The sequence below is a fragment of the Daucus carota genome, chromosome 3 (assembly GCF_001625215.2).
Source record: "Daucus carota subsp. sativus chromosome 3, DH1 v3.0, whole genome shotgun sequence".
NCBI classification, from domain to species: Eukaryota; Viridiplantae; Streptophyta; class Magnoliopsida; order Apiales; family Apiaceae; genus Daucus; species Daucus carota.
The window spans coordinates 14,839,690-14,853,553 of NC_030383.2; the positions used below are offsets into that span (position 1 = coordinate 14,839,690).

General features: G+C 33.5%; 1 protein-coding gene across 34 annotated transcripts; it reads left to right on the forward strand.

The window, feature by feature from the left end:
* Positions 1–264: 264 nt before the first annotated feature.
* On the forward strand, positions 265–11,918 carry LOC108214027 (glutamate--glyoxylate aminotransferase 2-like). 34 transcript variants are annotated; one of them, XM_064090522.1, is made up of 23 exons: positions 266–421; positions 714–2,018; positions 2,157–2,230; positions 2,388–2,528; positions 2,690–2,890; positions 3,033–3,098; positions 3,210–3,327; positions 3,601–3,682; positions 3,775–3,868; positions 4,050–4,097; positions 4,749–5,016; positions 5,424–5,522; positions 6,235–6,289; positions 6,384–6,419; positions 6,503–6,614; positions 8,541–8,737; positions 9,409–9,460; positions 9,575–9,631; positions 9,725–9,812; positions 9,910–10,193; positions 10,433–10,705; positions 11,120–11,246; positions 11,366–11,918. In XM_064090522.1, exons 4-9 carry the CDS (start codon positions 2,505–2,507, stop codon positions 3,821–3,823), a joined length of 540 nt encoding a protein of 179 aa, XP_063946592.1. In that variant the 5' UTR covers positions 266–421; positions 714–2,018; positions 2,157–2,230; positions 2,388–2,504; the 3' UTR covers positions 3,824–3,868; positions 4,050–4,097; positions 4,749–5,016; positions 5,424–5,522; positions 6,235–6,289; positions 6,384–6,419; positions 6,503–6,614; positions 8,541–8,737; positions 9,409–9,460; positions 9,575–9,631; positions 9,725–9,812; positions 9,910–10,193; positions 10,433–10,705; positions 11,120–11,246; positions 11,366–11,918. The 34 variants fall into 34 exon arrangements, with proteins under 34 accessions (XP_063946618.1, XP_063946619.1, XP_063946620.1 ...); XM_064090526.1 differs by having other exon boundaries at positions 714–1,197; positions 1,282–2,018; positions 4,749–5,522; XM_064090533.1 differs by having other exon boundaries at positions 714–1,197; positions 1,910–2,018; positions 2,127–2,230; positions 4,749–5,522.
* Positions 11,919–13,864: the final 1,946 nt, after the last annotated feature.

Here is a 13,864-nt window from a genome sequence, read left to right on the forward strand (position 1 = left end):
ATTTGTTTATTTATTTTTTTAGCTTTGTGCAAACTTAAAATTTTAAATATTTTGATACTCGTATTTCTTAGGATGAGCAATGTAGAATATCATGTCCATTTGTTAAAAATATATATCTATATATCTATATCTATATCTATATTCTATATCTATATCTATATCTATATCTATATTCTCTTAAAGAGCGCGCAATGCCCGTTTAACAAGTTTTACCCACTTTTTACCCAATTTACAGCGTTAAACAGCTTAAATATATGACCCGTTTTAAAAACAAATAACCGGAATATAACCGGCTTTACACAAATCAATTGCTAGCACTTTCCTTTCTCCCGGACTTCCTTGATGTGCTTCAGACATGGAGTCATGGACAATCATTGCGACGTCAAATCAGCGAATCCAATTTAATCAATGTGAAACTATGGTAAGCGTCTGCCTTCACTATGCTTCATGTGCTGTGTTTCTTTGATTTCGAAATTCAAATTTATGGCCTAATCATGGATTCACGACTAGCTGTGCTCTGAACTCATAGTTTGATAAACATCAGTGTACCATGGATTCAAATAAACACCTCGATCAGCCCAAATATTCGCACGCAGGTTGAAAGGCGGTTGAAAGACGAATTTGATAAATTTGCATCTTTTGATCACATAATTTTTGTTTCACATCTTTTGACAAAGACGTGCTGACAATGGCTGATGAATTTGAATTTACAGGTCGTAAAAGAAACAAAGAGAACCATCCGGACATCTCTTTCTCTGGTGATGCTCTTGAACATGGAACTGTACATTGGAACACCACGTGTTTGATACACGAACCCACATTGTTTCTATTCTCCAGGCATCAGAGAGCATGCAGCCGGGAGTGCGTTGAATTCATTTCTTCAAAGACGTGCAGAGAACATCAAGAGATCCAGGACCAATCCTCCAGTGATTGCCAATGTTGCAATCGCTCTTAATGACAATGGGCAAAATATCTACCCATAAACATGGATAAGCAGGGTCTATGGTGCTAAATTTTCAAAATTACTATCAGCCTTATCTCGATTTCAAGATCTGCTCAGTTATGTGATGGCTTGATTCTCAATTTCAGTCAAGAAACAGAATAAAAATCATTGCCAGGGTTTATATTTTTGTGCGTGTTTCGTCGCTTGCTCTTTCAGCCGCTTCATCTTTCCACTCTCTCTCTACAAATCAGATGGTAAGCTTCTTCATCATTAATCTGTGTGTATATGTGCGTGTATATATGATAGTTGAATGTGTATTAATGTAATGGCTATTGCAGGCACCTAAGAAAGAAAAGGCACCTCCCCAGCGCTCTTCCTCTCCCCCGGTTACATATATGTGTGTTATTTGGTCATATTTGATAATGCTATCTTAAGCCCTGTTTGTGACCTAATTAACTGTTGGTTTTAACAATTCGTAAAAAAATTATCCAATAAAATTAGTTCATATTCTGTAGACATGTCGTAATATGTAGTTGTGTTTTCTGGCAAAAAAAAATCATGTAGTTAAAATGTATAAGCTGGGACATTGCGCTTCATCAAAATTTGCGGCTATTGAGACTATATAAGTAGTGTAGTATTGGAACTGAATTATTTGCCCGGTTCTTATTATAATTTTGTACCTGAACTAGACAGGGAGATCTAATAAGAATGTGTTTTCACCTGCACACACATTTTTTTGTTTAAAACATTGGGGAACATGTAAAATTATGAGATTGAACTAGCTGTGCTAGAGATGATGTTTTAATGTGTGTATCTGTATGTTTTTACACGATTTATGATATCCAAAGTATGTGTTTGATTACTGTTGTAGAAATTAATATTGTATGTGTCGTTATTCTGTATATTCTTATCATCTATGTTGGGATTTAAGATCTTAATCTCTGATTTATCACATTAATTTTACAGGTTTTGGTATGAATTCTAATCTCAATTCTTGCGGTGAACAACAAAATGAATTAGAATGCTATCTCCATCCCAAAACGAACATATTATTGCATCTTGACTTTCTCAGAAGGTTTGTCATTTTGATCCTGCAATCTTTCATCTCATCTATTTTGCATTTAAAATTAGCATTAACATGAGCAGACTTACTCAAACATTAACGATAATAGACTTCGTCAAGCTTTATTGATAGTGGCCAGAATTGTATAAGGTGTACAGGTGCTCTACGATTGGTTGCTTCTGTTGCCCGTGCATAAGCACAATAATCTGGCCAACAAACTTGAGGTGATTGCTTTTATAGAAATTTTGCAATATTGCATCTTATTTCACAAAAAATGGTTATTCCTTTTTCTAGGCCATCTGAATCACTTTTAGAGTTTTATTTATAAGACATAAAATTTTCAAGTATGGTGTAGCTTATATTTTACGATTCTTCTTGCAGAAATCGGATCGAAGTTTGTCACCCTGGTCGCGATCATATGGTGGTAGCCAGAATCATAAAAGAATACACAAAAATACATAGAAATTCTATATTATTCTCTGCCGAGAGGCTAATTCCATGACTCAAGTCTTTGTCAAGCAGGTCGGAATTTTAGTACCAGATATAAATGATTTATAGCTTGATTTAGTGGATTTTTTTTGCAAATCATGTCAGATGTGTTGTTTTTTCTCCTAAGTGATAGTATTATCTTTCCTATATTTCTGCCTTTTAACTCCTTATGATTGTATGAGATTATATGTTAGAATTTTTCAGGTCATAAATTGAGTTGTTTCGAGGAAGTTGTGTTTTTAACACTAAGCCCAGTAAAAATCTACACACATTTTATAATGTCAACAAAGGGACTGGATTATGAGTCCCTGAATGAAAATATGAAGAATACTCAATATGCTATCAGAGGTGAGTTGTATCTTCGAGCCTTGGAGCTCCAAGCGCAAGGGAAGGAGGTAGACGCTTCTTGGTAAAATTGAACACATGCCTACCATTTTGTCAATCATAATAATATTTACGCCTTTTACAAAGCAATTTTCTTATCTGATCTCCTCAAAACATTTATCATAAATATCAGTCCCAACTATTCTTTTGCAGATAATCTTAACAAATGTTGGAAATTCTCATGCTCTGGGACAAAAGCCTATAACTTTTCCTTGCCAGGTATTCCCTCTTTATTATGAGTTTGGAAATTACTTTGTGACAAATATTGGAAATTAGTACTATTGTCTTATCACATTTAGTTTTGTTGAGGTGAAATGTACTTAATTGCAGGTGGTTGCTCTGTGTCAAGCTCCATTTCTGATGGATGATCCGAATGTGGGAGTACTATTCCCTGCAGATGCCATTGCCAGAGCTAAACATTACCTGTCAATGACCTCGGGCGGTCTAGGTATGTTGCTTTAGCTTAATAAAGTATCTGTTCACAGATTCATAGTGTTTCTGAGAGGTGTCAAGCCAATTTACTGTTTTCAACTTTGTCTATATATTAAACCTACACATGCCCCTAATTGTCGCACCAGCCTTCAGGTATTTTAGTTCCATTCTGTATATGGCTCACATGCTGCATTGGCTATAAATTAGTTCTATTTTTATATATTCCATCTTATTGTGCTGAAGAGGGAACACGCAATCAGTAACATATATTTCTTCATTACTCAAATAGGTGCTCACTGCAACGGAGGTGGCCTTCTTGGTATCAGAAAAGAGGTGGCAGAGTTTATTGAGAAGCGAGATGGGTATCCAAGGTAAAAATGGTTAATGTACTTAAATTCCACTTTCCACTCGCGACCATTAGCTTTGTCACTCAATTATATGTCCTGATGGTTTTATGCATCAGCATTAGCGATCCGGAGCTTATATATCTGACAGACGGCGCCAGCAAATGAGTGATGCAAATCTTGCAAACCATTATTTGTGGTCAAGGTGACAGGGTAATCAATGTTCTTTAAGCATAAAATTCTACATTTTTTCCTGATAATGTTTATTCCCAATAAGCATCACTTAAAGCAGTTTTCAGTAAATAGTGAACATTGTGCTTCTTGCATGTCCTATTTTCAAAGACATCTTTTCTGACGTGCTGTGCATTGCTAACCGTATAATTTTTTATTACAGATTTTGGTTCTTGTTCCACAGTATCCACTATATTCGTTTTATGAACAGGTTATTCCCATTGATTACCTATATACTGTTTACTTTTAGAACAAATGTACCGTGATAGGCAGGCAAGCAGATTTACGTTAATCCTAAAGATCCCAGTACATCTAATCATTGTGCACATATTGACAATTTACATATATATTGAAACTCAGAAAATCCTCCCTTCATGTTGATCTTCGAAGATTAAACCGAAACTACTGGATCTCATACAATGTCATATTAAGGATAATATACAGATTTAAAATCCCTGAACTACGATTAGATGTGAGGATCTAACAAAATTTACTAGCTTCTAAAATGTCTTAAATGTATCACAACATAGGTAACTTTGTAAAAAATTAACATGATTGATTTAAGCCAGCATGTTATTAATGCCAGATACAGGATGATTAATTTAATTACTTTTTTGATTTGTGTTACTTTTTATTGAATTAATTATATTCGGTTGTAGTGTTCGTGATGAAACGGGTATAAAACATAAACTAATGTGCTTTTTCCTTTTAGAAACAAATAAAGTGAGTTGATACTGGAACATGTTTTTTCTGTTTATTTCAATCTAATAAGATGAATTGCTCAATGCTCTGCAGTTTTGTCTGTGGTAGGCTGTACAGAGTCTCATATGTGTAATAATCTTTGATGCATATATTTTTGCAGGTTGATGAATCTGTTCACAAGTTAGACAGTCGTGTTCCCCCTGCCGCGAAACAGCTATCAAGCTGTGCCTTGATTGCAGCTCAGAGTGCTTCTGCCTCTGCTCGGGCTGTGGTGTTTGTAGAGAATGTGAACTTGGTGGATACCGTCTCAGGACTTGCCAAAACCACATATGCAAAGTGTGACCCTGCTGCCAAGGGGATGTATATGAAATATGAGCCAGTGGCTGAGCAATGAGTGCTATTTGCCTATTTAGCATATTTACCCATGGGTAAATAAATTTACCCAACTCCAAAATTTTATCTTTTATGTTTATGTTGAGGTATTCTATTTGCTCTGCACAATGCCATTTTACTCGAGGTCAATTTTATATTTTAATTAATTTGCATGAGTGTTCTTATACAAGCTAGCATACTAATGGGTAGATATGGTTATGCATCTCCTGAGTAAATAGTTACAGGTAATTATTGACTGTAGTACATATGTCTGTTTTGCTTCTTGCAGAAATTTATAGATCTTTACTTTTTTTAAAATTATCTTCTATGTTTATGTTGAGGCAATCTATTTGCTCTGCACAATGCCATTTTACTCGAGTCAATTTTATATTTTAATTAATTTCTTGAGTGTTCTTATACAAGCTCGCATACTAATTGATTAGATCTTATGTCTACTATCAAGGTGCTATTAACCAGTATTAAATTTGTTGAATTAACCCTATGCTCGAAAAGTCTTGACGGTGTAGAAATGTTTGGTTTGACTTCGCCAGCTATTGTGCAGGTAAAAAATTCTGTTGGAACTGTTATAACATGGAATTTTAATGTAATTTTTTAATATGTTAGCTGAAGTATTTGATCTGGTATCCTATTTTCTTTACAAGCTCTCTGGCTATCTAATCATCATTGCACTCCTGTGCTATTTATATTATTGTTGAGGTGTCTGCATCTCAACAATCATGATATTTAATACATATTATTCTATTTGAGATTTTAGTGAATCTTTCAGGCAATAGACCTGAATGTAGTAGACGGTTAATTTTTATTTTTTTTATAGGATTAATCTTCTTTTGTAGTAGACCTGAATGTAGTAGCCTTTCTGCTCTTGATTTCTGAACATTTAGTTCTATTAGAATTTAAGTTGTGTACACCTGGACGCTGCTGATTTTGGAGCATTGGTTGTGAATTTAAACCGTGTTGAATTTGGTCCTTGATCAGCAGATTTTCTGGCATTCAGCAGTAACCAATTAGGCAGATAAGCAAGAATTAGCACAAAACTTCACGTAATTGAGTTAAATTTGATTTTGTTCTCCAAAAACTTTACCATAATCCGTGACCCTGAAACTCCTGATTTTATAATAACACCAACTTTATTTTATAATAGAACCAACTTTTAAAATTCATAATTTGATTATCAATTTAGGTATACTGTAAAGATTTGTGTTAGTGTGCTCTGGTTTTTTGTTGGCTAACATCTGAATTTATGTGATTTGCAGTTCTATCTATAGAGTCCAAGCTCAACTTCTCCTTGCAAAAGGATAAAGAAAAAAGGTAAAATTTACCCAAAAAAGTTTCACAAATTCTCATATATTTATAATTGCTTGCCGTTTCATCTTGCTTATACATTGATAATGATAATCTGTAGGCTGGAAACGAGGTTCGAATACATTACAGGATAAATGTACACAAGATATTTATTTAATCACTCTCGACTGTTTTCCATCTTGGTACTTCAATATAAATATTTCATTAACATTTGTGTAGAGCACTCGAGTACAATTTGTGGTAACGCGCTCGATAAGTTACTTTGAGATCGGATGATGAAGATTCAACAAAGCATATCACTGACTGATTATCCAGATTTATTGAGCAATAGGTCAGATACTATTAGTATGAAACTCTTGACACTCATTTACAATGCACAATATTTTTTCTTATTGAGATCTTGGGTTAATTGTCTTAGTTTTTAATATATGTCAACCAAATGAATGTTGTATTCTCATGTCTAATCCTGTTTCGAACATGGGGTCATGTTAATTTGTCGGTGAGTATTTTTTCATTCTGAGTTTTTGCAGTCAATAATATGTTACCATTGGTTGTGTTGAATATGGTGCTGATAATAAAGTATAATTTCTCAGATCAAATACCTCTTTTTATCATTGATAAAATTATAAACATCGGAAGTTGTTAACAGCTCCCGCAGAAACATTGGAAGTTGTTATGGAGCTTTCCATAACACTACTTTACCTTTCGGATATATTTACTGTAAATTCTCCTTCCAAATATTTGTCACAAAGAGTCCAAGGCTTGGGCACTGTACATCCAACTGTTGAAGCAGGGACATGGACATATATAAACCTATGTACTTATATGTCCCTGCTTTACTACCCACTATTAAACCGTGCAGGGACTATCAACATATATCTCACCCATACATTAATTGCATATGAGTCTTCTGTCTTCTCTGTCCAAGGCTCCAAAGTACCATTTTCATGAGGTAGTAATTATTTATTAAGTTGGGTGCTACATGCTCCAGTTGTGAAGCTGACTTCATATAATTGTTATGTAACAATATAATTGATGCAAGTGTTTTGCAGTATTTTTTAAAGAAAGGTATGTGAAAATATGGATCATCACGCAAGTATCACCGTTGACTGGATAGGAACGGTGTTCTACCAGTTATACTGAACATTTTACTTCTCACCTTTACTTGGAGTATCAATTAAGCATTTGATAATAAGTGCAAGCACTATCATTATGTATCACTATAAAATGCACCCAAGAAAATGTACGACTTGATCAACTATGTGGAGCTATATATTGTATTGTCAATCTTTCGGATAAAGATATATCGAAGTACTGGCTAGAATCTGGTTCTTGAGTTTTTCTGTCGACAAAAAAATCAGGCTGCTTAGGCTTAGACAGCTCAATGTTACTACTCAGCATCGAAACCACAAAAAAGATATAATTGAAACTATGATATAAAATATAAGATACAATTATCTAAGATTTATTAATTTAAAACCGTGATATAAATATAAGATATAATTGTTTAAAAACTCAAGTATAATTATGTTTCCTGCGCACTTGGTAAAACTCAAGATATAATTGTAACTGAGCGAACATTAAATTATTTTGTCTAATTGCTTAAACAACTCTTGATGTGTATTTACGTAATAACATACTTGATGTAACCATCCAGAGCTACCAGTCTTTCAGCATGGCTACTGTTTATCCTGTTAATAGCTTTTATGTTATGTTAATTGAGCTTGGCGGTGTAGTTTATGTTTGAATGCTTCGTTAATTTCTGTGTGATGGGATGCAGAGTTACTTTAACAATCTGACTAATATCAACAAAGATATCTTGCCCGTGCTTCGCACACAGGTTCAGAAATTACATTGTATGTTGCAGATTCACATTTATATATGTACTTTTTGAATGGATGTTTACCAGGTCATGTGTCTAAATCATCGACTACTTCATACATCCCGCCTTCGCAGAGGCGGTTGGCTGGTGTTAATCTTTCATATAAAGTTGACATAGTCCTGTATAAATCTGAGTTGGGGATTGAATTATTGCCTGTGTCTTGAGTTCGATAGAGATTTAAGTCCTCGGGATTTGTGAATGTTTTTCTTTAGGACAAAATTGAATTATGTTTGTTCGTTTATGGATTAGCTACCGCTCTATGGCCTTTTTTTAAATGGATATTGCTTATGAATTTATGTCACTACTGAAAATTTTTAATTGTAAATATATCAATAACCTTCTTTCTGTGATTTATAGTAAAACTGTTGGTTTCAGGTTATGTGGATACTGCTTCACCATCTGCTGGCAGTTCATGGCAGTCTACGGAAATGGAAATGGAAATTCAGTCCTTGCTTGAGAAACTACTTGATGTCAATGATTCTATGAGCCGATGTGCTGCATCTTCTGCTCCAACTACTTTGGTAACACAGAAACTGGCAAGGCACAGAGACATACTTCATGAGTTCACTCAGGTAATTGCATAAGACAAAAGACCTTAATTATGGAAGTATGACCCTGTTGTGATATTTGTTAGATACCATGTCCTTTTGTTCAAGTATGCTAAATGTTATATGGTATGTAAAAAATGCAAGTTCAGATGGTTTAGATAATTGCATGTGTAGCATAGTTATTATGTACAGTGTTGAATATTTTTTACTTGGACATATTATATTATTAGTAAAAATAATGTATATACTACAAAAAGTGAAGACAGCAACCCATTTTTTAATACTAAATAAATATGTTTTGATTTTCTAATAAACTTATTTTCTAAGATAGCATTTAATGCAAAGATGATTAAAAGAAAATAATTTTTTTTAAAACCTTAACTGTATTGGGCCAGAGAAAAGTCGTGTTTGATCATCAATTTCTCCTAGGATGATCCTGCTTCATCTGGTTGCTGTTCTACGAATTCATGTTTTTTACTGCTTGGTCAGGCCTTCTAGGCAATCTAACTAAATTGCTCTGTTTATGTCCTTTTTTGGATAGCATAAAACACAATACCATATGCACCTATATCTATAGTTTCTAATGAATATTTCTGGCACTGTTTGTATGTGGTACTGGTTAATTAAAAATTGTAGCCATCTTTTCTCATTTAGTGGAGTAAGAAATATCATGATTTATCTTTGATATCTTACAGGCATTTTTCTGGTATTGTGGATTATACAAACTCTGATGATATGATATATGCTGTAAGTTGTTTTTAGTTTGGTTTATATTCCAGCTGTTCTATTTTAAAAGATTTATCTTCTGATTCATCCAATTTTATTTTAATATTGATATAATTAAGTTTATAATGATTTCAGATTAGAAAATTGGATGAGTCGGAGTTTAAAAATGCCTTTTCCCACGGCGTGATTCGAGTAAGATATGAACTGACTACAATTAGTGTATATGTTGCTCCCAGCCTTTGTTTAATTTATATATATTTGTATCCTCATAATTTACTGATGTAGGTAAGGTTTATGATTCAAGCCGCGGTTCAGGTCACAGAGGCAGGAGTCGTAGCCAAAGCCGAAGTAAGAGTCGGAGCAGGAGCAAGAGGTACAATTGATTAACATAATAAATGATTCGTAATGCATTCCTTTCATTTATGGTATTAATTAATATCGTTAGTAATCCGCAGCTTTTACTGATGCAGCAAGCAAAAGGTTGCAGAACTGAAGTCGAGGTGAATTTATTTCAGGGTAGACATAACAAGAAGATATTGCTTTAGTCGATAAATTTATTTTGCTTCAGTACGCCGGTAGCATAAAAGCTTGCACCGTGGTGGATGGGAGAGGCTCTGCGGATGATCGATGACACAAATTTGATAGGTGGACACCCCTGATCATCTGTTTTACCAAGAGCTGTATCTGTATCATATTATCAGCCATAGATGATCAAGTCTTCCTTTTGTATTGTGCTAAATCTTTCACTGCTGAGGTATTTCTGGCAGCCAGTTAGTTTTGCACTTTTGCTACCAATAATTCTGACAGAAAATATATAAATATGGGACTCATTGTAGTATTAAACTCTGAGGGTAGTGGCAAGGATCATTATGAAAAAGGAGCTCTGCTATGACTACTTATGAGCTTATAGTTATTTGTTCTTAGTCTCTCAACATGGCGATAAATTTCAAATGTGTTTTTTTCCTTTTCTTACTCTTTCTTTTCTTTCAGCAGATTGAGAATCTCAGAATTCTCCAGCAGTTGTACATGGCTAGACCAAATGGTTTTGTCATCTTTTTCACTGATGATCCCATCAGCAGCTCTCCCGTGTCTTCATGGAGTTTGCTTCGTTTCTTGGACTCAAATTTGAAGACTAATGCTCGGACTGTGTCTGGAGCATCTGGTATTCAGTTTGTTCTAACAATTTATACCAATGCAAGAAAGCATTCCTCCTAGACATAGCTGGAAACTGCTCACTCACACGTCTTCAAGTATAGTGCTAGCTAGGTAAGGGTTAAAATTAAAGTACCAAGGTGGAATGTGTTTTACTGGGTCATATTCTGGTATAGGGTAGAAAAGAAATTTAAACATATTCCCAGTATACTCATGCGTCTGCTGACATATATCTGAACATAAATTTATATGCCAGATCTGGTCATAGGATAAATTGCAGAAATTTTAGATTCTAATTACTAGACACTCATAACTTCATTAATGCTTGATTCTAATTGCAGAAATTGCATGTTTTCTGCGTGTCTACATTCTTTTAGTTGTCGATTTTTTCTTATGGAGTGCATTGTTGTCTTCATGTGAGATACCAATGGAGATTATAAATATCCTGAAATCTGAATTTTTTTTGCCCATGGAAGTGTGTTCAACCGAGGCCCATTAATACTAATTTTCTAGCTTTTCTCATTTCAGGTAAGTGTGTATGTCTGTTCTTCGTATGATATGCAGTTGACTCTTTCATTACACATCTATGTAACTTTGCCTTGGAAATCTCTTGCTTTTCACAATTTTGAATTCTCAAATGTCCCCGAACTTCTTGGTAATCATCTGCTCCATTTTACTATTGAGTTCATATGCCATTGTTGATCTGCACTGTCATTTTATAAGCATTTTTTATATCATAGTGTCTGAGGTGGCGGACTTTTGATTTTTGTATAGCTTTGGGTAGTTCTGGGTATTTTCATGATGGCCACAACCCTGAGGATGTTTGCAACCTGCCAACGCCTCCAGGCACAAGCCCAAGCTCATGCCGCTGCCGCCAGTGGTTTGTTAGCTCGCACTAAATTTCGCCTGCACATGCCACCAGCCATAGCTTTGACACAAGAGGGAGATTAAAAGGATTGAGACTGCATCTGGCACTTCTTGACAGTGAATTTGATGATCTAGGTTTGTTGATACTTAGTAGTAAGAGTTCACTTATACACAGGGGATGTAGTTCAAAAGCATCTTCATTGCATTCACATGCTTGCAATCAAATTGTGACTTAATAGGTCTGTTTGTTTCCATGTTTAGCTTGCGGGTATATGGAGTCAGTGTTTTATTGTAACATTGTTTGTTTGTTATCTCCTTGCATGATGATAGTATCCTCGGAATGGTGGCAGATAGATGTACATATTTTGTTTTTCTTTTTCCTGTATAACTTGACCGGAAGTTTTTTTTTATGCGGCAAACTAAGTTGATTGTACACCTATCAAAGAGTTGCAGTTAATTATACAGTTTGGTCGACATGGCTTTTCCGATATATTCTACAATGTCAGCATTTTTTTAAAATTTAATATTTAAATTTGCTTATATTTATTATTATTCAAATAATACTCAAAGTTGTTTATTAAGATGTGAAAATTACACTGTATCACGATTTTTATTGTTATATTAGTATATAAGTTTAATTTACCGGACAATATAACTAAATACATGGGTCAATTTTAAATCGTCTATAAACATCGACTAAAATATCACATAATAATAATCGATTATCGAAATAAAATATATATCTAATATTTTGTTAGCATTAAATTTCACTTTTCATATAATTGTGTTATACGAGTGGTTAAATTTTAATTTTTTTACTTATTTTGAATTTTAATTTAATTATAGAAATAAACAATTATATGACAATCAAGAATTATAAGATAATATTGTTTAATTTCAAGAAATACTCTCTCCGTCCCTCTCATTCCTTAACATTTTTTCTCCACTGCTCGACACGCACTTTAATACGCCTATTAAACATAGTTCTATAACTTCTTTTTTAAAAAATTTATTTTTCTAAATAAAAATTAAAACATTGAATTTATATTCAGAAAAATAAAATTCTTAATAAAAGTTATAGAACTATATTTTATTAGAGCATTAACATGTGTGCCACATCCTGTGCCCCAGTGTTAAGCATTGAAAGGGACGGAGGGAGCAACAGTTAGAATCAACATAATTATCATGTTTAACAAAATTCTTAAAATGGAATTCTCACTTACGTTACAATTAAATTTAGAATTTTGTGTAGATATAACTTAATATTTGATAACCGGGAATCTAGAATTTTAAAAAAAAATGCTCTAATATATAAAAATTAAAAAATTATTAAGTATAATTCAGATACAAATATTACTTTCACTATACATATATATATATATATATTTTTAACGTAGGAACCCACAACTGCTACTATTTGGGTGCGCACGGGGTAAACCCACTATATTACTTTCACTATATTTTGTTAGCATGAATCTCAAATTTTAATGACGAATACCATATAATCTCAAATAATTAATTTTTTGATGATGTAGTACCTATAAATATACATAATATGCTTAATAAAGATTAAAAATCTAATGTTAATATTAGTTTAATGTATATTTGACCGCATTTTAATAAAATTTTAATAATTTACCCGCACGCGAAGCGCGGGCATAATTCCCTAGTTAATTCAAATATTCGATATCCAATATTCTGGATTATGAAAAAAACTATTCTTGCTCTAGTTCCGTTTAATCAGATATTAATTTTCATCGTATCGCGTCAGATTATCCAGTTTAAAATCATATAAGAATTTCACTAACACGACGCTAGAATTGTTCTTCACGTGTCTCCAATTTATAATAAGCGTTGAGTTACGTAGTTGCGTGGAGAAAGGGATGCAATCACCGAGTTGTAGTTTAATTAGGTTTGTATTCTTACTTTCTTAGGTGTTTGAGGAAAAATAATAATAAAAAAATCTAATCAAAATGAAAAAAAAATCCAGGTAAAATAATGAATTGGCCCCTTTTTAAAAAAATGGGATGCTGAGTTTATCAAAATTATTTACACAACTACATCAATCATCAATATATCAATATACTTATATAAAAGAGAAGCGATGGCGTGTAGGTGGCGCCTCTCACATCGCTCCGTTCTATTTTTCTAATTTTCCGGAAATTTTTGGATGAAAAATATCAAAAATTAGAACTGCCTTGTTTAGTTTCGGGTATATTAGAAGCAAGTTTCAGAATCTGATTTTGTTTCAGATTATTTAATTATGGGAAAGAGTAGAACACAAGTCACCTATAAATACCCCTATAGATGGTAAGGTTTTGGATCATCTAAACATAACCTCTTCTCTCTCAATACTACAACCTCACGGATTTAAGTTAGATGTTTTTGTGCACAATCAATCCAAAA